This window comes from Parus major, chromosome 8 (assembly GCF_001522545.3).
Source record: "Parus major isolate Abel chromosome 8, Parus_major1.1, whole genome shotgun sequence".
Classification (NCBI taxonomy): domain Eukaryota; kingdom Metazoa; phylum Chordata; class Aves; order Passeriformes; family Paridae; genus Parus; species Parus major.
This window is the reverse complement of record NC_031777.1, coordinates 10,346,405-10,372,096: the sequence shown is the minus strand read 5'-3', so window position 1 is coordinate 10,372,096 and position 25,692 is coordinate 10,346,405. Positions and strand designations below refer to the sequence as shown.

Genomic DNA, 25,692 nt, shown 5'->3' with positions numbered 1-25,692 from the left:
ATGCTTATTTTTTAAACTACAAAGTACCCTAAAAATTGACAGTTTTTCATATTGCCACTTAAAAAATTTAAACAAAACAAACAAAAAAAGACACCCCAAAATCAGCTAAGTAGAATCTTTTTGTCAAAATCAACATTTGCTGCTCCTTTAAGTCAGGCAGAGGATGTCTTTGCTCTTCTGGAGTCAGGCAGAAGACAAGGTCAGCTGCTTGCTAAGGATGAAGCCATAAATGTCTCTGTTTTATCAAATATCCTTTGCAATGATAAATTATGTTTATCTACAAATGTATTTGGAAGTACACAGATCTGAAATAAAGGCTTGTAAGTTAACAGCAATTTAATGTGCAGATACTCAGATGACGTAGAACTTCCAAGGCAGGGTAGGCTTGGGGGTGTCAGTGCACACTCACTGAAAAAATCAGCATTTCACATTCTCCTTGTATCCAATCCAAAAATTCCACCATCTCTGTGTATGTTCATTTATGTAAGCATTTATAGCTATACACAGGAATATTTTACATATATATATGCAAAAATTCATATATGTAAATATAAAAGAATAGCTGAAATAGTTTACGTAACCAAGAAGACAAGTTACTCAAATTCCTACTCTAAAGAAGGCAACAGCCATCAAAATTCTGACAGCTCATGCTATTCCTTTGCAATCTTCAACCCCTGCCATTGTCTGTTACATTTGAATTAGCCCTAGAAATGTCAGTAACACATAATTTGTACACAGAGCTCGAATAAGATTAAAAGTGACCAGACAATTCAAAGCAAATGTCAAACTTCAATTGATCCATTCAAATGTGAGATTTCACTCTTCAGAAATGCATGCCCAAAGCAATGTATTTAGTGTAAACCCTTCAGTCCATTCCACTTATATTTAGATTTCCAAAATCAGAGTTGACTAAGCCAAGCTTAGGTCAAAATTAAATTGTGTTTAATCCTTTCCTTAACAAAAAAAAACAACCCAAAAAAAAAAAAAAGCAAACAAACCAAAGGAAACAAAAAAACAAACAAAAACAAACCAACACCACAAAAAGCTACCAAAATGTTTAGCCTATAATAGCCTACATCAGTGATAGTAAGAACTCTTTGAGCTTTGCTGTTTGATATCAGTACATCATACAAACTAGAATGTCAGCAATGAAATTTACTCCCATATCATCACTGTATATCCAGACATTCAAATTACCAAGGCAATACTGTGTGTGATTTTCAAGTAAGTAGCATTCAAATTAGGATATCTGGATAAATGGAAAATAATTAGTATGAAACTTTTGTTATCTTTTTGCACAGTGTAAGTCTGTAAGAATTATGTTGTTTGGTAAAAAGTAATTGGAATTCCAAATGGGCAAATGCCATTTGTTGGCAAAATAAGTAAAATGGTTTTAAACTGACGAAAAAGAAAAAAATCACTTCATGTCACAGATTCAGTTACTTTTAAAGCTCATGTTTTAATTCCATTCTTCCATGAAAACAGTTGACTGACAAGTGGCCTCTAAAACATGAATTGCACAAATCACAGTAGCAAGCTTACAAACAGATGAGTAAGGGAAGCAGTGCCAGCATGGATGGGGCTCCTCAGGAGCCTGTCATATTACCCTGATCCACAGCAGCAGCTGAACTGACCTCTCACTGCACCCTCCTTTACACACTCAGCACATTTTAATTATTCTGGTGAAAGTTTTCAAATGTACTATGAAAAGTAGACACAAGGTCTTCTGCTTTTTTTCCTTCCAAAGCAGTACAAAATGCTGTGCCACTGCAGATCAGTACTTAACGTTTCCATGGATGCTGCCTTTGTCTCTCTTCTGCTCCCACTTCTACTAAGACTACTTTTGTTCCTCTTTTCTTTCAGACAGTTACTTTTTCCTCTTGCATCTATCCAGAACAAAGCAGTTGTTCCACAGCACATACAAATACCACACTATCACTTGTGTATTTAACTCTCAAGGACAGAATTCATAGTACCCTAAATCTGTGTTATAAAATAATTCCTTCCTACTTGAACATTAGCAAGGCTAAGTTGGTAGCAGTGAGGTCCTTATACTAGAAATTTCTTCCGTCCACTCAATTCAATGCATATTCTTTTTGCTCATTTTTCATCCAGCTTTGTCCTTTATTTATATTTCATTTCTGCTCTACTTTGGAACCTGCAACAGTGCATTAAACTGCTTCACTGCCATAAGAAGACACCTGGCAGCATGGGACTCCAGCTGCCATATTTCACCAAGATCAGTTTCCAACAAATCATTTGTAGTGTTCACAGACTAAGCAGCTGCCTTCCCGTGTATGTAAGCAACACCATGATTTCTGCTGCTAAACAATGAAAAGATCTCAGGGTCCCCAGCCCTAAAACTAAACAAATCATTGGCTTTTAAGTGTGAAATGAAGATAAGAGCACAAAAATAGTTTTGTGCATTCTTCATGAAGAAATTTGTTTTTCCTGTTCTAATGAGCACTTACAGATTATCATTTCATCTCTCCCCACTTCTAGGATGCTCTTGTTTTACGGCGTATCAGTGGTTAAACTAAAATAATTTCTACGACTTCCTGGTTTTAAAGCTTCTCCCTACTCTTGTTTTGTATTATCCTTCATTTTTATTTAGCATTTTCACATACTTGAGTATGCATACAGGAAGGCTGATGCATAAATTTTAAACCAACTGATTCCTAAAAACCAAGACTTCCAAAGACATCAAATTCTCCTTTCCAGATTCAGCCTAACTCCATAGTAGTCTGATGCATGGGATTCAAATTCCTCCTCTCTTCCACTTCACTAAGAGGGACACAGTCCAGTCCTATCAATAAATATGTAGTTTTAAGCACATAAAATTATCACTTAGAGCTAAAACCATAAATATAAAAAATTATTTTATTAGCAGGAGTGGACACAATTCAAATCTTTCACTCTCATAGCTTTGTGGAATTTCACAAACCGAAGTAGCTCTTTCTAACAGAAACAGCTACAAAGAAAATCTCACAGTGTTAAAAAGCTAATCAATGCTTACCATTAAATTTTTAAATTTTCTGTTTTCTGCAATGTGGAAAAAGCCATCTCTTGTTAAAATCTTGATGTGTTTCACTTCGTTATTGTACCTGTGGGCGATGAATACCTTATGAATATAAATGTGTTTTTAATCAGACACAATCAATAATTACCTGAGGGCATTCCCCTAGAACACCACACACATAAATTCTTAAGACAAAATGTATATCTGTGCCAAAATAAAGTTGACATCTAATCTACCAAACATATTTATTAAAGTACAGCTAAAGAAGTGATCTGTAATCAGAAGAAAAGTCACAGCTAACTGCTTATTCTAATTGGGAACTCCCATCTACATCCTGCTTTTATATTCATATTGATAAACAACATGAATGCAAACAATAACTTGCACAAAATGTATAAACCCACATTTTACTGAGTCTGGAATGCAAAGGGCTCTGAGTTTTCTCCAAAGTCAATGAAACAGACCACACTGTACTGTAAACACTGTACTGTACTCTTCTCCAACATACTCCACCATTATTTTTGTGGCCCAAATTTGCTACTTCAACATTATAAAACCATTGCTTCTTTCCTTCTCTAAATCCTGGGTATTTTTTGATGGCAACTTCAGTTTTCCTATATTGACTCTCTTAAAGGCTGCATATACATTATGCATTTATATGATTACATAATTTATATAATTATTATTATATATTATATAAAATATATGTATATATTATATAAATTATAATTATATACTACATAATTATATATTGAAATTCTATAATGGAAATAGCGGTTTATTTTCCATATTTATTTCAAATACTATCTAGAACAAATGGGAACAGGTATACTTTCTTGAGGAGTTCTTATTTCACTTCCACTTACTTAATACTAATTGCATATTCTCCTGATTCTTTGGTCCTGTGCCGCACCAGGTAAGTGCTATTTACTCTGTTGATTAGTTCACTTTCTGCTTGCAATCGTTCCATTGCTCCTGCAAACCTGTAATAAGGAAAATAAAAACTGCCTGTGATTTTTTCCAAAGCCCCAAAGGTCTATTAAATATGCAATAGAGAGTGAAAATATTCTACATCTCACAGAGCCCAAAAATACATCCATTGCAACTGAATGCCATTTCCAGATTTCTGAATGTAGAATAAAACATGAAAAAAATCTACAGTTGGGGGTTGTGGAATTCTTAATTAGAAAAGTACTGTTATGCTTATTGAATACAATATCTGCTAAGAAAAGCACTCAAGCCCAAGCATTAGCTGAATGACTACTGGCTTGAAAAATTCATAAAACCAACTGGTTTATCTGAATCAAGTGAAACAATACAACAAAATGGTCTAGAACCTTTGAACCTCCGTCAGTTCTAGGAAGATTTATTGCAACAGAATGGAGAATCAGCCTCCAGACACAGAATAGGTCAACAAAAGACCTATATGAAAATTTGATACTTACACAAAACAGTATTTTATTTGGTTTCATAATTATGCATAACCTCTAAAGGCTAAAGTGCAATGGGTATATCCAATATCCAGAGGAAAAAAAAGATAAATCAGCCAAAATCATTCAAATTTGAAATAGCTGATGCTAACTGTTGAAAGCTAAGATAAATAAATCACTGATTCTGCAGCCTGGCTGCATAAGCAGATTTGTGCCCTTGCTCTGCCTTGTGGTTTGCACAGGACATCATGAGAGGCTGTCAGCAGACATTCAATTGCAAAAACAGAGGTTAAACTGTTAATTGGGAAAGTGACCTAGTTTCCAGGAAAATTATGCTTATCATTTTACAAATGTGTCACCACTACAGACCACCACTATGTTAAATTTCACACCAATACATCACAACCAATTAGAATGGTGCTTTAAGTAAAAAAAAATATTTTTTATTAAAAATCCATAGAAGATAAAGACTAGTACTAGTATGATGCTTTCTTCTAACAAAATTATAAATAGACCAAATGTTAGAAATTAATTCAAAAGACCAATTTTAAATAATAAACATTTTACTTGAACTATGAAAAGTCAGTACTTGTTTAGATGTGATCCTAATTTCACTTTTGGCAAGTTAAGAGGAAGTCAGAACTCATGTCTAAATGACAAGGCATAAAATCAGTGAAATAACACAAGTGATGCCTACTCTGCTCTCTCAGAATCACCATGTCTTTTCAGAGTTGTGGGAAAGAGTTCACACACTTCATAAACCCCAGAGCAGCAGTGGTTGTTGCAGTTTTGATACACCATCTTTTTCAGAGTCATCAAGGTTAGAAGGGAATTCAAGATTCATCTAGTCCAACCAACAACCTTGCACCACCATAGACATCCCTAAACCATATTCCCAGGAGCAACTTGTATCTCTACAGTTTCAATGCTGGTGGGGGTTTTCAAGGAAATGCAGAATTACTCATGATACAAGATGTATTTAACATTATTCCTTTCTTTATTCAGTCAACAGGTATACTTCCATGCTTCATATTATAATCATCTCTTACTGCTCTATTTCAGACATCTGGGACAAAGGCTGTACAGCCACAGACTTGTAAACAAAACATCAAAATCGTTAAGCACTTTATTAGATCAGAAATGCTTTTAGGCAACACATGGTATTGCTTTCCTAAACCATTACACAATGTCTTCTGAAGCCTAGAAAGGTTAAACCACTATAATTTAAAATGTAGTAAACACAGTTGCTTTCTGTGACTGCTTCTTTCAAAGATTCTTGTAAGACAAGACAGCGACTTACCACAGCTGTGAAGAGTAGTCTACTGGCTTAGGAACCTAGGATATCAAAAGATGCCAAGAATGAGGATCAACATTTTTTTTTCTAAAATCAGAAATTATATTGATCTAACTATCAATACTGAGATAATCTAATTTGTCTACAGGTCTATTTTCTTTAAAGGAAGTTATAATAAAGGACAAATTCCATATCATTCTGAAAAAGGTACAGAATATTTTAAGCTCTTTTCTTCTGTGACAGTTTGTTTTGGGTATTTTTACTTCACAGAAATGTTCAATGCTTTTCTGACATTGCTCACATTCAAATTTCATACATAAAATAACTCAATGTTCTGTATTTCACAAAGTATCACTAAAATATGCAACCAATTTACAGTAATGCGTAAAATTTGTTTCATGTATTCAGGACTGCGTGGCCTTAGTCTACTGAGAAATATGGTCTATAATCTTCAGAGAGACCTGACAATACTCCACAACTTGTATCATGTGGCATCATTCATTCCTTTGTATTTGACTTGGGTAACTGTTGTACTGTATCTTGCTAAGCATGTCATTTGATTCTGAAATTAAATTTAAAAATTAAGCAAACTGCAATCAGCTTGCAAAACAGGTATTATATGTACACAAACATTTGCATAGATAATGTTTATTCATGCACAAAATGCACAGTATAGAAATTCCTATGAAAATGAGCATTTCATCTTGATCATCTCCCATTAGTGTGTGATAAGTCAGTATTACCCACTCTTCTAAATGTGTGAAATGCACAGTGCTGAAAAATGGATTTTAGTGAAAGGTTAACATAAACCTCACACATTTATAACTTAAGGTCACATATTCTTAGGTAAGCAAACACGTTTTGTTTTTTTTTCCTTCAAGTAAAACAAATGAATGTTTTATTTTCTGGACTCTAATAACGAAGAAATTACAGTACCATTCTTCTCACAATCTTTATTCATGATCTATGGAATGTCACCAAAAGAGACTTCCAGAAACAAATCAAGTCAGGAAAATATTATTATAAAAGCCTATAAACTTAAATTGAAATTTTAATCAATTGTAATTCCCACTATCTTGACCTCAGTTATCAACCAAGATCTCTATCAAGTCTCTAGACTTGACCTTGAAATAAACTTCAATGTGGAACACATTGAAGTTCTTCTCTGTGATAAAGCCAGGCTCACATGTTTGGCTTGCGCAGTAGTAAATCTAAACAGGTATTAAACAGACTAGTCCTTGAGAGAGAAAAAGGAAACATGCATTATTCCCAAATAGTGTAGACAAAGGGCTCTTTTGACAGCAGCATCTGCAGTGCTGGCAGCATGTGAACCCCTCAGGAGTGCAGGGCACCTAAGAGAGCCAGGAGTCACCCTGGCAGCAGCACTGGCTTTTCACACCCCTGCAGATGCTGATGGTGTTAGGCAGCTCTGCTTCCAATGGGGAAACTTGGCAAAAAGTTAACCAATTATGAATATGGTGACAAACAATTCCTAAGAGAAATGTTTTAGTGAATCAACTAAAAGATGCATTTCAAGGCCACAGTTTCAAAAATTAGAGTTTTCACATGTTGCAAGATATTTTTAAGTATTTTGAATTTGTCAAGTAGTGCTAATAAACTGGAAAGGATATAAAAAATCAAAGATGGTTTAAGTCCCTCCTCCAGAGCAGTTAAATGATAGATGTTTAGTTGCTTTTGTAAATTTTGAATGGACAAATATATTTATATAACAAGCAATGTTCACTGGCATAAAGAAGGATAAAAACAAATGTTATTCCAAAAGCTCTTGGCTCATACTGTGCTATGTATCCAATGCCTCTACAGAAATTAGAAAAATGGAGGAAAGCTAGGAAAAAACAGATATTACTCATATAGTGCATAAAATGTCTGCTGACATATACTACTTATTTTAAAGGGGAAAAATTGTTTATAGGTACATCTGTGAAAAGTCTGGAATATAGATATTCTGGAGCTCAGCAGTTTTTCATTCAATATTCATTCCTAAAGTCTTCTGATATATGGATTTTATGCTGTTTCTGGGCATTTTTATATCAGATGGTTGTAAAGACTGTTAGACTTAATAATAACAGTAAAAGTTATAGCATGTTTAAAACCCAATTGATGTTTCAGTATCTTTAACTGCATCATTTATCATAATAAGATGTTTCTATTTCATCCTTCCAAGTTAACAGTGCTGAAGCATCTATTTATCTTTTTGTTCTGATCATGACACCAGTTGGTAACATTTCATGAATAGTATTTATTCATTCTGCAAAACTGTGTTATTTTCAAAACTCCTGTAAATACTGTATTTTAAATTTAGAATAAAGCTTTACCATTAGAAAAAGACCTCCACAACACCCCAGAAGCATTTTTCCTAACTTCAGCTATTTCACTGTCAGTGCTTTTACAGTATATTGGTGATTCCTAAAAATGCTGCTACAGTTGCAGTCAATGACACTACACAATGACTAATGGGGTCACTGACAGTGACACCATGGAATAGGAAATCCACCCTTGAACAATAAGCAAGAGGTGGGATATTTAACAATAAGCAAAGGGTGGAGGGATGAAAGCTAAATTCACACAACAATTTCATCTTTATTTCAGATTTGTTCTCTCACTCAATGTAACACTTGTACCTACAAATAGTCTGTGCGTTCCTCTTCAAGTGAAATCCTGGTAATACAGGGTATTAAAGATGTCTTATGGTATTTAGGATCTTTAGGATCTCATGTATACTTGTTCTGAAACTAAGGCACAATAAGCCCCAAAGGCATATCAAAATGCAGCTAACTAAGAGCTGATTCCACCTACTTATAAAAGTCATTGAAGTGGCATATCTTGATTGCTGTAACAAAAGCAATTCTACTAATAAGTCAAACTGTTGAGAATCAGATTAAAGTAAGTGATAACAGCCTTAAAGCAAAGTAAGGAATAGGATTCATTACTGGGTTTATGGGTTTTTATCAATTAACCTCAACAAAGCCAGTAATCTGATGCACAGTGTTACAGAGGGTAGAGAAGGAACAAGTATATAGTATATTAATGCATCATCACATCTGTACATAGAACTCTTGAGTACATATTATAAAATTACTTTCACAAACTTTTCTAGATTGAGATTTTTGTGTGAAAAAAGACAGGTAAGAACCTAAAGAAAAAAGAAACTTTATCAAGCGTCAGAATTCAAAGTTATATATTAGTTTTATAATTATACTTAGGCTGTAATCCATCTCTCTAACCCAAGGGACTGGGGAATAGCCACAGCACTCTTACCTTCCTGCTGGGGAAGGAAGAAAGTGTACTTGCACATAAAATGTATTTGATCTACACTCTGGAAACTCTTCAGACAGTTCAATTTATTAATAAATTTTATTAAAAAGTTCAACCTTATCAGACTTGTTTTCTTGACATGTCCTACTTACCTCCAATAACCAAAAGTATTAGAACACTCTCCTTTAAGCAATACTGAACCCACCATGAAAGCACCAAGGAACTAAAAACAATATCATTTTTTAAGGTAAGATTTATCTAGGCAGTTTCCTGTAAGGTGGCAAACAGAACTAAATAATTGTACTTACACATGGGCTAGGTTTTACTGCATCACTAGGGAAGAATCCAAGCTCTCCTGTTGTTAGATTTCTTCCCTAAAAAAAAAAAATCCATTTTTGAGACATAATTGGGTTAACAGTAAATAATAATATACATCCAGGGATTTAGGACAATAAATATATCCAAGAGTCTTTAAAATAAAATGCTGTTCTAATAAAATGCTGCTCAATATTTTCGTGGGTTTTGTTGTTGTTTAGTTGGGGTTTTAATATAATTAAGTAAATATTATAACTGATAGATCTGAAAGCTCTGAGAGATGAGAAGCAAGAAGGGAGTTCAGAGACCGGGATGTGATTCCCAGTTCTGTCAATGTTTGTCAGTGTCTGATATCTTCATTAATGTTAATTATCCCTTTTCAAGTTACTTCCTCAGCTGGCATTCTACAGAAAGCTACCACCCTGCAACCTTGCAGATCCCCAAAATGACTACACCTGAGAGACCAAACTGCAGTGGGAATTCAGAGCTAGTGATCCAACAGCCAATTCACACACTACATTAACCATTTCCATAAGTGATGCACATCAATGGAAATCGATGGGGCAGGGGAATACTAACAGAATTGAAGCTGACTCTCTCACTATGACATACTGAGATGCTGTAGATGCAGCCACACAACTGGGAAACCAGGGGCAGAAATGCATCCAGCACAGCCTAAACTGAGCCCTTTCTGCAACACAACTGCTGCCCTCTCAAAGTGGCATGACCACAAATTTAAACTCCAGCTTCTAAGCACCAAAAGTGACTTGACCATCACAAATCATGCATCAGCAGCTCACACACAGTTCAACACCAACCAAGTTCTCCTGAAGAACACCTTAAAAACATCTTTTTATTCTTAGTAATATTCAGCAGTGAACACGCATTTCAGAGTAGAACAGAGCGCATACGTAAATTCCTGAACAAAGATTCATAAAATGAAGGCATCAAAATGTGTATTTAGGCAAACAAATGTTTTAATTTAACTGTTAGTTTAAAAGCACGTAAATACTTAACCTTCATTAAATGTAATATATTGACTGTAAAAATACTCCCAGCATCTGAAAATGAGATTAGGCATGAGAACTTTACAAGCATTTTTTTTATTTTTTATGGTATACCTGCAAAACAAAAATAATAAAAAGGGAAAAGTTCTCATAAACATGCATGAAACTTGTTCAGTTCTGTTTCTGTAACACTAAAAGTGTAATTCTACCCTAATACCACCACAGAGAACAGAACACAGAAAATTCAATAGAGTGGAGCTGAATGTAAAAATAACAAGGGTTTATGAAAAAATAAAAACATTCTTTGATTGGTGCTATCCTAAGCACAACAAGTGAGTGCATCATTCTCCATAGGAGATCACTATGCAATTTATCACACACAGCAGCTACCACCTTAACCAAAAATACAGATATGCAGAGGCAGCAGAGGAGAGGGAAAAGTACATAGGCAGTATTTAAGCTAAAAGTGCTGGATACCAGTAATATTTTAAAAAATATTTATGTGCAAACAATCGACAATCTTAAAGATTTGAACCTGTGCTCCGCAAAGCTTCCTTACCGCCTTTCACATCATCTGCTTGAATACGGGTTATGCTTTGTATCCATATATTCTATTTACTTCTGAAACAAATCCCTCTCAAGTAGACTTAATTTTAAGCAGAGCTGTGAAACAGTCTGCCATCCAATGATGCTTATTTTCAATACTAACCATACCTGAACAGCAAGTGGTACTACACTCAATTAGACCAACCACTGAACAAAACATAGTAATGTCTATCAAGACATGTTTGACCACACTTCAGCTACAGCTCAAGCACTGCTTAGTAACTTGTATTAGTCTTTTGATGTGTTGTAAAGAATAAAAAAGTTTTACCTAAACCAGACATACTTCTCTATTACAATTACTTGAATTTCTAAATGGTCAACTTAGAAAACCATTGTAATATTAGTCTGGTGGGTCAGCTGTAAATTACCCTAAAAGGCCTCTAGAATAGCTAAAGATTTTAATGTAAATTGCATTTTTCAGGCTCATTCTTAATATGCATTTTGAAATGAAGATGTCATTAAAAGACCCAGAAAAATCTGTATTAAGCAGTCTGTGACAAAAGAGAAAGAAAAAATTCCTGAATGATGCTAATGGAGATGACAATTTCCATTAGGATTCAAATCTATTACTAAGGCTTCTAGGGAAAAGCCTCACACATTCTGGTTTCTGCTAGTTAAACACAATGAGATTCTAGCTAAATTCTTTAGCATGATAATCACAAACAACCTCTAAGACAATTTCCAGTAAATTGAGTTGACAGATGTGTATGAACATGGCAATAGAATCAGTCCCACATGGTAGCAGTAATTTTGGCTTGTACTAATTGTATTAGTCAGATGATTACCTTCTAGCCAGCCCTAAGTCATGAGCAGGTTTAAATGCTTCTCCAGATCAGAACTCTAGACCTTGCAGAACCAAGTCCTACATACAAAACTACACAGGCCAAACTCTGTCATTTGAAAAGATTTATTTGTAGTAATGCGAAATATCCATAGTCTGCTAAGTAACAGGTAACTGTTGACTAAGAAACAGGTTGAGAGGTTTTGGACGGGAGTGGGTTTGTTTTTTAGGTTTGGAGGGTTTTTTGGGAGGGGGTAAGGTGGTCTGGTTACACCTATTTATATATTTTTTCAATAGATAAAGTAATTCTATTGTTTATTACTTCCCCCCATTAAATGTTCAGGATGATACAGTGACATAGGAAGAGTTCACTGATCCAGTCCTGAAGAGTTTGGAGAAGATACCATCCTAACTGTAGCCAGAAAAACAAAAGGCACAACAAACAAGAGAAAGTATGACTTAACTCATGAAATAGACCAGACAGTTTTTATATTATATTCATTACCTTATTATAGCTTAAAACAAAAAACAAAACAAAACCAGGAAGATCAACACAGGAACAACAATTCAAGAAGATAAATATTTTCCACTTGTTGTTCTATTAATCTCCTAGTTCTTCTATTTAGTTCTATTTCCATGTATGCAGTAATACAAACAATTAAGAAAGCAATCAAGAAAAATGAGACACACTTTAATGCATTTACTGTTTAAGTGAATGCAAGTCAGCATTTTCAATGTTTATAGTTCTCGTTGAAGAAGAAATTTTAGTAACAGAAGCAGTGATGTGAATCACGTGACAGTAAATTTTGCCATCAATAGAATATACTTTTCCCATGTATATAAAATATTCCTGTCCTTAACTGACTTGAGCCAGCATCAAGTAGTTTAGGTTCTACAGAGCTATTTCTCTCCCCTATAAATCTAATTTTCTAATTTTCCCTAACTGGGTTTTATCAACACGGCTTTTACTTACGTTGTGTTAGAGACCCAGACACTGAAAATTCAAAACTTTGCTTTTTGTGCCAAATGCTCTCCTTAACTCATACAATAGGATTGCCACCTATGTCACGTTCCTGCAGATTTATTCAGCAGGACTTTTACTTTTAGGTTGCAAGACTGAAGATTTACACCATATAGGAACTACTGGCAATTTAAAAGCAAAATTAGTTGTATTAGACATTTATTTGGATAAACCACAAAGAACTTTGTTGTTGTTCAGAAAGAAAAAAAGTTAGGAGAGCAATATATCAGTAGGAAGTTGATATCTGGACATACAGAATATAGCCATTTGCTAAATGATACAGTACCTGCCAAAATAAGCTGTGTGCATCTCCTCTAATAAGCTCAATAGTGTCACCAATCTGGATATGCAAGGGTGGCCCATCTTGTGCTGCTGGCTGTGGGACTCCATTGTAGTTCCGAATTACTTGCATTTTTGGTAAACCTGAAAAAAAATTGAAAATAATAAATAACTCAATTTTTACTTAAGGACAATCTATAGAATCTGAAGACCATGAGAGCAATCAAGCAAAACAACACTATGGTTTTAGCAGGTACATGACTATGGCACTAATACTTAGTACTATACCAGGCACAACCAAATAGGAAACAATTACATTGGAAAAACATCTCTATCCCCCATTCTTCTTGGGGTAAAGCTGATTTCATGCCTATGGAGACTCCTCGCTATACATGTGCACCCCTGGCTCTGCATAGGGTTCAAATATTAATGCTATCTTTATAGTTCAAGGCCAAGATTGCAATGACTTAGCATTAAAGACACCAATATGGATAATCTCACATGCTTTAGAAAGGTATTACCAAAAACCTATGGTCAGTATGGCCAGGAGAGTCAGAACCACAATTTTTTTAAGTTTCTCACAACACTTTTTTCATTCTTCTTTTTTTTTTCTGTGTTATGAGAGCATTTCTGGGTGCATGTAGCAAACCCTGGATCAATCGGAAGGTTTCATTTTCAAGGTGAGAACTCTAGATGCACAGTAGTCCTTCCACATCAATTCTGACTGCATCTAGACAACTAAGCTGTGCTGGGGATTTTTTGTTTTCATTTTTGTTAGGGTTCTTTTGTTTTTTAAGGGAGAAGCCCTTCTCTCTGCTTGTACAACGAACTAAAGTGCTGTCTGTAACAACAGTTCAAGAATTCTCCACAGGCGTGTATCAAATGGGGGGGAAGTCCTTGTATCTTCAGTCAGAAGATAAAACTGTGGATACTGCGACCTCATGTTCTTGTAACTTTAATGGTATTTTTTTTAAAAAAAACCCAACATTTTAAGCATTATGGACAGCTAGTGTATTGCACTCGAAGAGTGTACTCTGATACTATAAGAATACTTGAAATCAAGTGAAGCACCACCCACTCCATAACAAACACATTAAAGATTTAGAGGCTTTCAGAAAAACAATTTTGCACTCTATTTACTGCCAAGAAAAGCATTTTATCACAACAAAGCTATTTTTAATTACTCTCCCTCTATCCTTATAAAAAAACTATAGAATAATTTTCCTGGTTTTAACTAAACATGGGATTTTCAAAATTGTTATCATCAAGTGAGTATATCAATTTCAAATCTTAACCAGACAGTTTTTGGTTAAGTAAGAGTTTTGTAAGAATGTATATTAATAAATACAGGTAAGAGTGACAGGCTGCAAAGTCAAGGTCACTGGGCTGCCATATTTAACATGTTTCTTGCTGGAAGGTCATCATTAACTTCATTCTAACAACAAAGGATCAGGAGGCCCACAGAAAACTTATTTCTGTTGCAAGATCACTACTATAATTTAGGTGACAACAAACACAAATATCCATGATCTCCTCTAAATTGTATGAAACATGAAAGAGATCACCTTCAATAATTACCACCCTCTGTATTAATGAATAAATACTAATCCTAAGTACTGATGAAACATCAAGCAAAGTAATTCCAGCTCTTACATTGCTCAATCCAAATAACACCTTAACTTTTACTGTTTCTGCAAGTTATCTGGCATACTTAAAATGAGCACCTAATTACTAGTAAGCCATTATTCCACTTAGGCAAATGCTAGACATTACTTTGTTTCTCAACTGAAAGCTTTCATGCTTTTATATTCTGATTCAGCAACAACTAATGCTCCATGCACTGCATGGCAAACAGAAGTAATGCTGCTTACAAGCGTCTACTGAAAGCTGACAACTTTGTCCTAATGCAAGGCAACCTCCACCAGAATATGAATTAGAGTTTAGTGTATGTGATGGACTGTTAGCAGGTACTCATCTTAGAGACATACATGGAAGTCAAAACAAATGCACAAAAAATTATTCACATTACAAGACTGTGTGTTTAGTTTGTCACTTCTTTAGTGTGCAGATATAATATACTTAAAACCCCACCTTTGGATTGAGCTCATCCAAATATGCTCAGGAAATAATCATGTACTTTTAAATGAAAATCCTGGTGGCTTTTTAATATAGTAGGCTATAGCGCTTACTTAATCATAAACATGAATAAAAGCACTTTTTATTTCTATTCCACTGGTAATTACAATTATTGGCATATCTGAAAACCAGGGCAAGATAACTATGGAAAAAAAAAGGAGAAATTGTGTCGTGTCAATTAGCAGAATTATTCAAAAGGTAACACAGAATTATAATCCTGTTAAAATGCCCAAAATACTTGTGTATAATTCAGTATGTTTGATTCTGTAGAATCCTATGGCAATTTTTATTATAAAGTTACCTTGGCAGATACAATGTGGGAAGATTTGATCTAACACCTCTTGACATCACTAGAAATAATCCTATCATTTAAACAGGCTTTTGAGTTTCGGCTTTAATGGAGTTTATTATCTTGCTTCAGAACCCTCCTTAAAACTTGTTTGTTGTAGTGCCTACAGAAACTGTGAAAACTACAGTGCTCATTTGCTTGCTATAGTCTCTACTATGGTGACACACAAATCTTATTTTTCTACTGTAATTTTGCCACCTGTTTTATCCAATTGTTGCCTTTGGCCTTCTTAGGAGCTCTTTGTGCTCAGTATGAATGCTCACTGCCTAGCACAATGTATATGCACTATCACCACATTCACATAAACCAGCACCTGGAATAACAGGGATACAAGGCCAGGATTCCAGTACAGTGCAACAATACACAGTAATCAATGATACTGCAATGTCGTTCTTTATGATACTGCATCTTCAAGGCCATGGATAAAAAAATGCATGGATAAACAAGGGAAATTATAGTTGTGTGCTAATTATTTTAGCACACATTAGATTTGACTCAGGTTCTGAAATGCACTTTATAGCTCAAATTAAAAAAACTGAAGGTGAATTCACTCTCCAACAACAGGAGTGTCTGAGTCACTGAGGGCCATATTCATTCAGTATCAATAATAACACACATGCACATACAGCCTGTATCAATCAAAGATATAAAAGCAGTGAGTGCACAAATAATATGTTTTGCTAGTTATATGAAAATATCAAAAGGGCCTATCCCTGTCATAAACCTTTTCTTAAAAAAAAAGGTTTAAACAATTTAAACTTTTTTTTTTTTAAATCAGGTTTTCCAGGAACAAAAGACTAAATGAAACCTTTGAATCATCAATCAAAAACAAGTACATAATATTTTGAAATTTTCATGGGTAAGTGTTCTTAGAACTTTCCTTAGATCACCATTAAGCATAAAAAAAATAAACGGGGTACAGAAAAAACAATAAATTGAGAGAGTCAAAAAGCTCCAAATAAAATGGTAAAACTTAACTTCCTTTTCAGCATGCAATTACAGATTTGACTACAGTAGCTCAGAAAGAGCTGAGCTGATAAACATTAAATTGGGCAGAAACTGGTCAGCAGTCACCTCCTAACATATACAAAGGACAAACACTGGGGTGTGATGTATCCAGGTCTGTCCATCTGTCCATTAATGCACCAACCATCTCAAACAATCTATGAGTTTAACAAGCTGACCCTAAAACAAATCTGTTTTCCCCTACTGTTCGTTCCAGAATTCTATTCTCTGTGCATTTACAATTGTGCTGGCTTTGGCCAGGGCTGTTTTCTTCAGAAAAGGCAGTATGAGGCTACCCAATGTTTGCATTTGTGCTGAAAACAGTTTGCTTGTACAATGTCAAGGCCTTTTCTGTTTCTTGCACCGCCCTGCCAGGAGACTGAGGGTTCACAAGAGGCTGAGAGGGGACATGGCTGGGACAGCTGGCCCCAACTGACAAAGGGATAGGCCATTCCATATGACATCATGCTCAGGATATAAAGTGGGTTGAAGGAGGAGGAAGAAGGGATATTTGGAATGATGCCATTTGTCTCCCTCAAATCACCATTACACACTATGGAGTCCTGCCTTCCTTTGGGATGCCTGCACACCAGACTGGCCAAGGAACATGGTGAATGAATTCTCTCTTTTGCTCTATTTTTGTTTTAGCTGTTAAACTGTCTTTATCTCAACCCACAAGTTTTCTCACCTTAGCATTTTCTTCCTGGCTGAGGTTAAACCACAACAAGAATATTCTATTTTTCAGTGTAAATTAGTTCATGGCCAGCTTGCATCCATTTAGAAACAGGAGCCTACATAGTTCTTTTCTTTGTCTGCATTTATTTTCATACTACAGTTAAAGAGAGCAATCATACCCCTATTAACCTTCATTTTGCTAGGCTAAATGAGCCAAGTTCTTTTAGCTTCCTCTCATAAGAGACCAATTCCTCTGAGGCAGTACACCAGCTGCTTTACAGAAGTTCAGAGAGGCAAGATCTAGGATATTTTCCTTGTCTATCTTGACATTTCATTTTTAATTGGCACATGGATTCATAATATACTCATTAAGAATCCTGAGGGCTGCTGTAATTCAATAATGCAGACAAGAAAAAGTGCTATTCTACAGAAACCTGAAATGCTTTAAAGTGTAATTATGGATTATTTGTGTCAAAAACAGTATAGAACCTCTATTCATTAATGATAAAATGTGAAATATGTTAAGCATTTAGAGACACTGCAATTTCAATGTAGTACTGACATTAACTGCCAGTTGCAGAAAACTTGTAGAAACATAACTGGCACAAAAATATTGCTCATTAACATGTTAAAAAGAGGGTAAAATTCCAACACAAAGGACAAGATAAGGATTTCATCCATGTATTATCATTATTGTTAAAAATCCCATTGACTTCCATTTGTCATTTCCACATGACAAAGTTTTTTAAGAGGAAACTTTCTGATTTAAGGATACAAAAGAGCACGATAGTTTCCAACATTGATATCAAAACAAAGTTATGACACAAATAAATAGCTAAAATTTACTTCACCTGAAAACCAAGAAAAAAGCCCAGATTCTTAGAAAAGTTCATAGCCAGGCTCTGGGTCACAGAACTAACATAAATTTATGATCTAAATTGTAGCTCATGAGAAAAACAGAAAGCATGATAGAGACAAGATTTATAAAGTACCAGTTAGGTTACATTACAGAAAAATAAAACATTTGATAAACCATACCATTCATTTGAGTATTTCATCTGATAATTATGAGTCAAGGAAGAAGGCTACAATTTAGAATTAACATAGTAAATTAGAATATCCATTATATATGAAACAAAGTAAACTACTTGTATTCCTTACAGCAGCTCTGCATTTCTAAAGAACACTGAATGACTCTCAGAGTTTCATGCAGAGATTCAAAAATGTTATTTTTTGCTAACAACATGCATAATGCATGCCCTATTATGACCTCTATCTGTCAAAACTGATTCCAGCATCTGTTATTTCCCAGCAATCCAAAATGTGGTTTACACTTTGGGCAGGGATCATTCTAACGTACAAAATAATGACACAGCATATAGGAGAGCAGGGTTCAAAGGTGAATTTGGGAGTAAACTTTATACTATTAGCAGAAAGACATGAAACAACTTTGTCTACATTAAACATTCCTTCCTAGTTAATACGAAGACTTTCTTTTTCTCTATGAAAAATAGTGCCTAGTCACCAAATATTTATAACCTGATTAAAAAAACCAAACACTAATGCAATGGAATGAAGCCTCCTGACTTCATGAGGCTTTGAATCTGAAACAGAATTTTAGGCTATCTGACAAAGCCACGTTGTGATGTTTCCAGAAAATAGCATTTCTTTTCGTACAGGAAATTACATAAAGGCTCACTAATTCTGTCTTTCTTTTACCAGAACAGCATTTTGGGTGTCTGTTTGAAACCTCTGAACTTGGTTTGACCCTTTGTGGTTTATATCTTTGCACCTACAAACATTGGGAATGCAGTTCTGCTAAGAAACAAGCTGGCATTTAGTGATTGATAAGCCTTCCATAGTAAAGACTGGGGGGAATATTCCTCCTGAAATCTCTGAGCAGATACATCTCCATTCATCTTCACACTCCAACCAGGAAGTGAGGGCTAAGTAACTCATGGCAGTGTCTCATGGGACTAACTGTCTGAACAGCAGTCCACAGTGATATGGATAATTTTAACAGCAGAAACTAAAGAGACACAGGCAAAGCGGAACTCTAATTGAAAGAAAAAATTAGTATTTACACCATGCTAAGTAAAATTACACTCTGAAGGTTTCTGATCAAGAAGCATAACTTCAAATACTAAAGTAACAAGGAGTTACGATAGAAAAACAGATGGGTTGATAGGGACAGCAGTGTGAAGAACAGGTGGAACTGTTATACACACAGTCTGAGCATCCGTGACACAAAATCACCAGCTTTGACAGGTTTTCTGGCAACATCATCTACATCCAACACTAATATTAAAAGCTAGTTAAAGGAAAGCTCTAATCTGAGAATGGGCTGTATGAAAACAAAGTCCTTTGGCATCCTTCCAATCAACTCTGCTAGCTTCATTGTTAAAAATTCCTGTTCATAATAATTTTATTGCAGAATACACTGTAAACTTAGTTTTTCTCTATGCATTTATCAGGAGAGCAGCTTCCCAACTCCTCATCAGTGTCATCTATCTCCACAACAGCAGAAGTCAGTGGCTTTGTTTTTTACTGCCGAGGCAAAACTTGTCTAGAAGGCCTTCACAGCTAAGTGAGGAGACCTGAGGAAAGCAACACTACAAATCACTTTTAAAAACCTACTTAACATTCAATTTCTGAGACAGTCTATTAATGCCTCAAAAGAGACTAGGTTGGGGTGGGATTTCTTAACTTTTAGGACAAGTACTTATAACACAAATTACAGAACTCATATACATGGAAGATGCCAGCACAGTCTATTAAAAGCACTCTTCAGAGTGGCAGTGATTTAAATAATTACTATTGGACAAAATTAACACAATTACTAAGTACACAGACTTACCTCAAAGAAGGTATTTTAATTGAACTTTTAATTCTCCTGGTTTTAAGTCATTATTTTTCTATAATAGAAATATATCTGTAATTAGAAGTTTTAATTTTAGATACTGCTTCTAAGCCTTACATTCATAAAATCATAAAATGGGCTGAGTTGGAAGGAACTTTACTGAACATCTCATTGCAACCTTCCTGCCATGGGCAGAGACACTTTCTGTTGGACCACATTGCTCAAAGTCCCATCCAACCTGGCCTTGAACACTTTCAGGGATGGGGCATCCACAGCTTCTCTGGGCAGCCTGTGCCAGTGCCTCACCACCCTCAGAGTAAAGAACTGCATCCTAACCACACCTTCCTCCTTCCAGCTTAAAGGCAAGGTGGCTGAAATGCTGACAGTGCCTGAGACTCAGGAATATTCCACTTGTCTTCTCTTTAAATGATTTGCCTTTGCGTAACATTCAATTAAGTCTCACGACTGGCATATGAATAACCACAAAACTGGAGTTTGCCACTTGACTTAATTTTTAAGTCAAAAAACTACATAAGGCTAATTATTAAAACATTTATCAGCTACCATGAGCCTTAACTAAACTGTTAAGTTTCTGCTTATAGAAGTAAAGAAGCCCCTCCATAAACAGAGAACTTGCAAGCACTGGGGCAATATAGGGGGAAGGATGTGGGGGGGTGGGGCAAAATAATCTTCACTATCTCAAAATTCAGATGATAAATCTGTAATGCACTCCAAACCACATCTGATAAACATTCACATTTCTCTTCCATCAAAAGGGAAGATTTAAAGACTGTCATCCTCCAGACCACATACAACTACTGGAAAAAAAAAACTTTTTTTTTTCCAGAGTCCTAGCCATGCTTTCCATCACTGTCTTCCCTCTCTTCCAACAACTGTTCCTTCCTGAAAACCTTACTGAAACATGATTTGGGGTTTCCTCAGTCCTTCACTACCTGTCAAATCTACAGTTTTTCAAAGATTCAGTTTTTCCACCATTTCTCCTTAATGCTTCATATAGAAACTGTATTCTTGGCAGAGACCTCTGCAAAAATGGTCAACCATCAACCAAAATGAAGATGTGTGGGAGGAAAAAATCTGTCTGCTAACAGTCTGGTCAATAACTTGTTATGAAAAACAGAAAAATACCACAACTCAGGAAGTTCTTATGCTTCCCCAAGTTTTGTAGATCTGATCATTAGCAAAAGGACCCCTGATAATTGGCTATATCTCCATTTTCTGGTTAAGGTTCACACAAAACTTGGAACTATGTCGCAGAACATAGTGGGAGTTCATTGCAAGGAAAATAAACAAGACTAGCAATGTTATTCTATTTACAGGCCTGACTTTTTGAAACTGTATGAGTTCTGTTACATTTCTACACATTGATTTCTTTTTATATTACAATAGTTTTGCTGCTTAAAGACCAATGCATAGACAAATGGGCATTTTCCCCTGCTCTGAATGCCAGTATGTGACTTCACCCAAAGGCTTTTATCAGCAAAGATCTTTTGAGGATAACTGTGCTTAGTGAAAATATGAGCAGCATTAATAAAATTACCAGCATGGGAATATGGACATTCACTGAGGTGAACAGTCCCCTCTCAGTAGGAGCTTTTAGTTTCCAGTTTTTCCAAGGTCAGATTAGTGCTCCTATAAATATGGCGCTTATCTTGATCAGAAATAAGAAATTTAGTCAAGAATATACAAAATCCAAACTAACTTTCAGAATTAACTTATTTATTTTTTTTTAATTTAGAAAAGTAACTCCAGCAGAAAGCATTTTCTTACTTCACTCTTAAGCAGGGGCATTCGGCACATCCTGACACTCATTTTAAGGAGCTTGGAAGCTAAACTCTATGAAAACAAAAAACAAACTGGCACTACAAAAACACTTCTGAAGAGCCATGTTTTTAAATTTCAGAAGGGAAAGTCACAAGGGCTGCTTTTTGGGAAAGGAATGACTCTATTCTTATTTAGATGGCCAATGACCATTTGTTTCTCATGCCCTTAAGGTGGTTCTGCTCATAACTCTCACCAATTCACTCCTGAGGTTTAATTTACTTTTGTATCACAAAGCAGAATGAAAAGAAACTATAAGTATTTTGGGAAGTCAGGTGACAAAATGTTACAACACAAAATAAATACAAAAATTATTCAAGTACACTGATGAAAGAATCTAGAAATGCCAACCCAATTCCATTTGCACAGCAAGCATTTTCGTAAGCTGTATTTGCACCTTTCAAATGATCAGTCTTCCCCTATAATACATACATTTGTCTTTGTAGATCCATATTAATTCATAAAACCTAAACGTGTCCTAGATTGAGAACTTCAGATTGCAAATCCAAGAAAGTATGTCTAAAACAACAGAAAGTTATTGTGCACTTCCAAAATTATGTCTTAGTTTTTGTACTCAAACACAGGTAATTTCTCAAAAGAGGACTCCTCTCTCCATGACTGCACTGAAAGGAAGCAGAGAGCTAAGAAATTCACTGACTTCCTAATGGTCATTGCCACATACTTTTTGTGATTCATTAAGAGCAAAAACTGTTTTTCCTTCACTGACAGACTTTGGTTTCCTCTTCACAGCAGATTTTCGTCCAAACAAAGGTTAAGGAAAAGGTTTTGCAGTTTTGTTCAATTTTTACTTCAAATGTTTATTCAAGCAACTACTCCTTACTTGTAGTCACACAGGCAGCTATCTTTGTTAGAGAAAGGGATTTTGCCTGGATTGAAAAGAGTCTCAGCACCTTGAACAGGCATTAGAAACAGCTGAGAGTTAAATGTTTCATGGGAATAAAAAGCAAAGAATAATCAGGTTCAAAAACACAGTTTTCATTTGTTTCGACAAAGTAATGAAATATTATCCTTTTAATGTAGTCAAGGAGGTGAATTAGGGATATAAACTTTAAAAATTATGTTGCCTCAAAAGCAAGAAGCTTAATTTTTTAATTTTTTTTTTAATTAAGTAAAATGGAGTTTTGGCATATGAATTAAAAAGTGTGGTACATGTGGTGCTGCTTTTTATAAAACCACATGGTATGAAGATTAACCAGTGTTAATTAGCACATCTTCTAATGTGATGCCATAGTCAGGCATGGCATTCTACTTTGTGTATATGTTCAAACATGCACCTGCCCTGCAGGGCCAACAACTTGCATTGGGCAGATACTACAGATGAGCTATGAAGGTGTGTCAGTAGATTACGTGCAGCAAAAGGCTCTGAAAAACAGGGACAAATCTTGGAATATAGAAGTCCATTATTCCAGAGAAGTGCTTATTTGGAGCTGTACTTTAAACACTGACTTCCCTATGCCCAGGGATAATTCTGCAGCAACCAGTAAGAGGAAAAACACTTGAAAACAGGAACCTCACTTTGGAAACAGAATTTAATACTGCAAAATGTGATGACTCTTGTACAGGACCAAAACATTTTTTTCTAGAATTGAGAATTCACAGAATGAGTAATTTTAAAAACAACATATAATCCATAAAAGTACATAGCTATGCAACCTAGAATCTTTCACAGGTATCAAATTTAAAAACACACATTGCTGAAAATATTCTGACATTTTACTCAGCAAGAATTGCAAAACTAAGAATTTAATTCTCTTTCCTGCATTTTCTTTTGTGTTCAGTATTGACTAATAGCACCTGCCTCTAAGATGAAAGGCCTTAGTCTCCCATTTCTGTTATTTACAAGAATTAAATTCTCTGGCAAGAGAAGCATTTTAAATTATTACAGAACATGAAAGGCAAGTGGCTGATGCCTAGCAAAGCAGGCAGGTCCCAGCACACGACAAATAATTTTGCCTGCACGCACCCCCTTCATAATGCTGTATAATCCTTCAGCTTTTCAAGTTAAACACTCTCATGACCTTACTCTTTAAGCAATTTTTCTTCTCTGTAGCCTCTACCCTAATTACATCAGATACCTCTTTTACTGATAGTTCTTAGCACACATGCAAAAAAAATCACATTTTATACGTCTTCTTTGCACACAAAGTAGACAAATGTTGCCAAGAATTATGAAATTATATTAAAGCCATGAAAAGACACCATTGTTTTGGCTAAAACAAACCTGCTCTTAAAAAATATGCCTACTTACTTCTGGTCTGTATAGGCTACAGCAAATCAATTTTCCTTGAGAAAAGATAATAAAACTTGTTTTCATTACAAAGTATTTGTACTATAAAAGTAGAAAAGGATGAATATGTATATCACTGTTAACACCACAATGCAGTCAAAATTGTTTATCCCTAAATAGTATATACTTGGGATTTTGTTTTTATGCTGCACACTTTGCATATATGAAGTATTGGCAATCTACGAAAACAAATTCTAAAAAATTCAAAATGCGTCATATTTTGTGATGCCTCCAGCTTTCCCATGGATTTGTAGTATCCCTAGCCTCAATTAGCAGATATACCTAGACAAAGACATTCAGACTACAAGGAAAATATCCAGTATGAGTATAAAAATATATATATCTTACACATAAGTTTTTATTGTCTTCATTTATGTCAGCCTTTACTAGCACAACTAGTATATGAAAAATTTTGTACTATTCTGATACACTGTTTCTACATATTCCCTTTCATCAATATTCAATATTTTCAATTTTTAGTAAAAATTTTCAAAATAGTTTACGAATTTAAGTAGATTAATTTTCTATGTTTACACATAAGTAAGTTCTTAACTTGAAGATTGCTTACATGATTAATAAATTATAAGCTGTAAATTATCTTCTTTTACATGCAAAAATGAAAGCATACTTGAAATTAAATCCATCACTTGATCTTTGTTGGAAAATCAAGACCTTATTGCTACATTATCATATATGCAGTAAAAATAGGTATCAAGTTTAGTCCCTGTCAAGACATCAATGCTGCCATTGTGATCACACTGCATCTTATATGTTTTTGCTCCTTTCCTTCCCTGTCAAGGAAAACCTCATATATTCGTCTGCACAATAGTGAAAGTTCTCCTTCCATTTGTGGTTTCCAGTCTGAATGTGGATTATATATTCCAGCATAGTGTGATATTTGTTAAGACAGAAAGCATACCCAAAAGCAATAAAGTATGTGGGTTGATATCCCACGTTAAGTCAGGATGGCTTATCTCACTCATCTCCTCATTGCAGCTATCGCTGCTGCCTCCCATGACCAGTTTGCCATTATCTCACTGAAGTTATTTAGCCTGTGACCAGGTGACCCATAGATGCAAAAGAAAGGCAGTAAGGAGACACCTTAGTGGGAAAAAACACCACACCTTGTGGCAACAGCCTGTAGTTACATCAAAGAATCACCAGAGATCAAACTGACACCAGCAGAACACCCAGACTTGGTTCTTTCTCCCAAAATACTGCCCTGAGAAAGAATACACATTAGACACTTAAATCCCAGCATCAGCTTTTTGAGCTTAGTTGATCATTCAGTGTTTCTCAGGTGCCTGAGCCTTGTGCAGAGCAACACACAATTACAGGGTTTAAATCAATACCACCAGAAACGGGCAAATAACAAAACTGGCACACAATGCACAGGAGGAGTCGGAGCTTTAAGTCCCTATCATTAAGCCTCATACTCTTTTCCTTTTCAGCCTTTCTTGTCCCCATGATGAAGCAAAAAAAGTTGAGGGTG

General features: G+C 35.2%; 1 protein-coding gene across 3 annotated transcripts in view; it reads right to left on the bottom strand.

Moving 5' to 3' along the window:
* Nucleotides 1–25,692, bottom strand: part of VAV3 (vav guanine nucleotide exchange factor 3) — a 192,217-nt gene that overhangs the window by 15,503 nt on the left and 151,022 nt on the right. For all 3 annotated transcript variants that reach the window (XM_015636685.2, XM_015636684.3, XM_033516314.1), the window contains 5 exons: nucleotides 13,036–13,172; nucleotides 9,328–9,393; nucleotides 5,750–5,784; nucleotides 3,886–4,002; nucleotides 3,017–3,104 (listed from right to left, as the gene is read on the bottom strand). In XM_015636685.2, coding sequence (XP_015492171.1) covers nucleotides 3,017–3,104; nucleotides 3,886–4,002; nucleotides 5,750–5,784; nucleotides 9,328–9,393; nucleotides 13,036–13,172 — 443 coding nt within the window. The remainder of the gene's footprint in view (nucleotides 1–3,016; nucleotides 3,105–3,885; nucleotides 4,003–5,749; nucleotides 5,785–9,327; nucleotides 9,394–13,035; nucleotides 13,173–25,692) is intronic.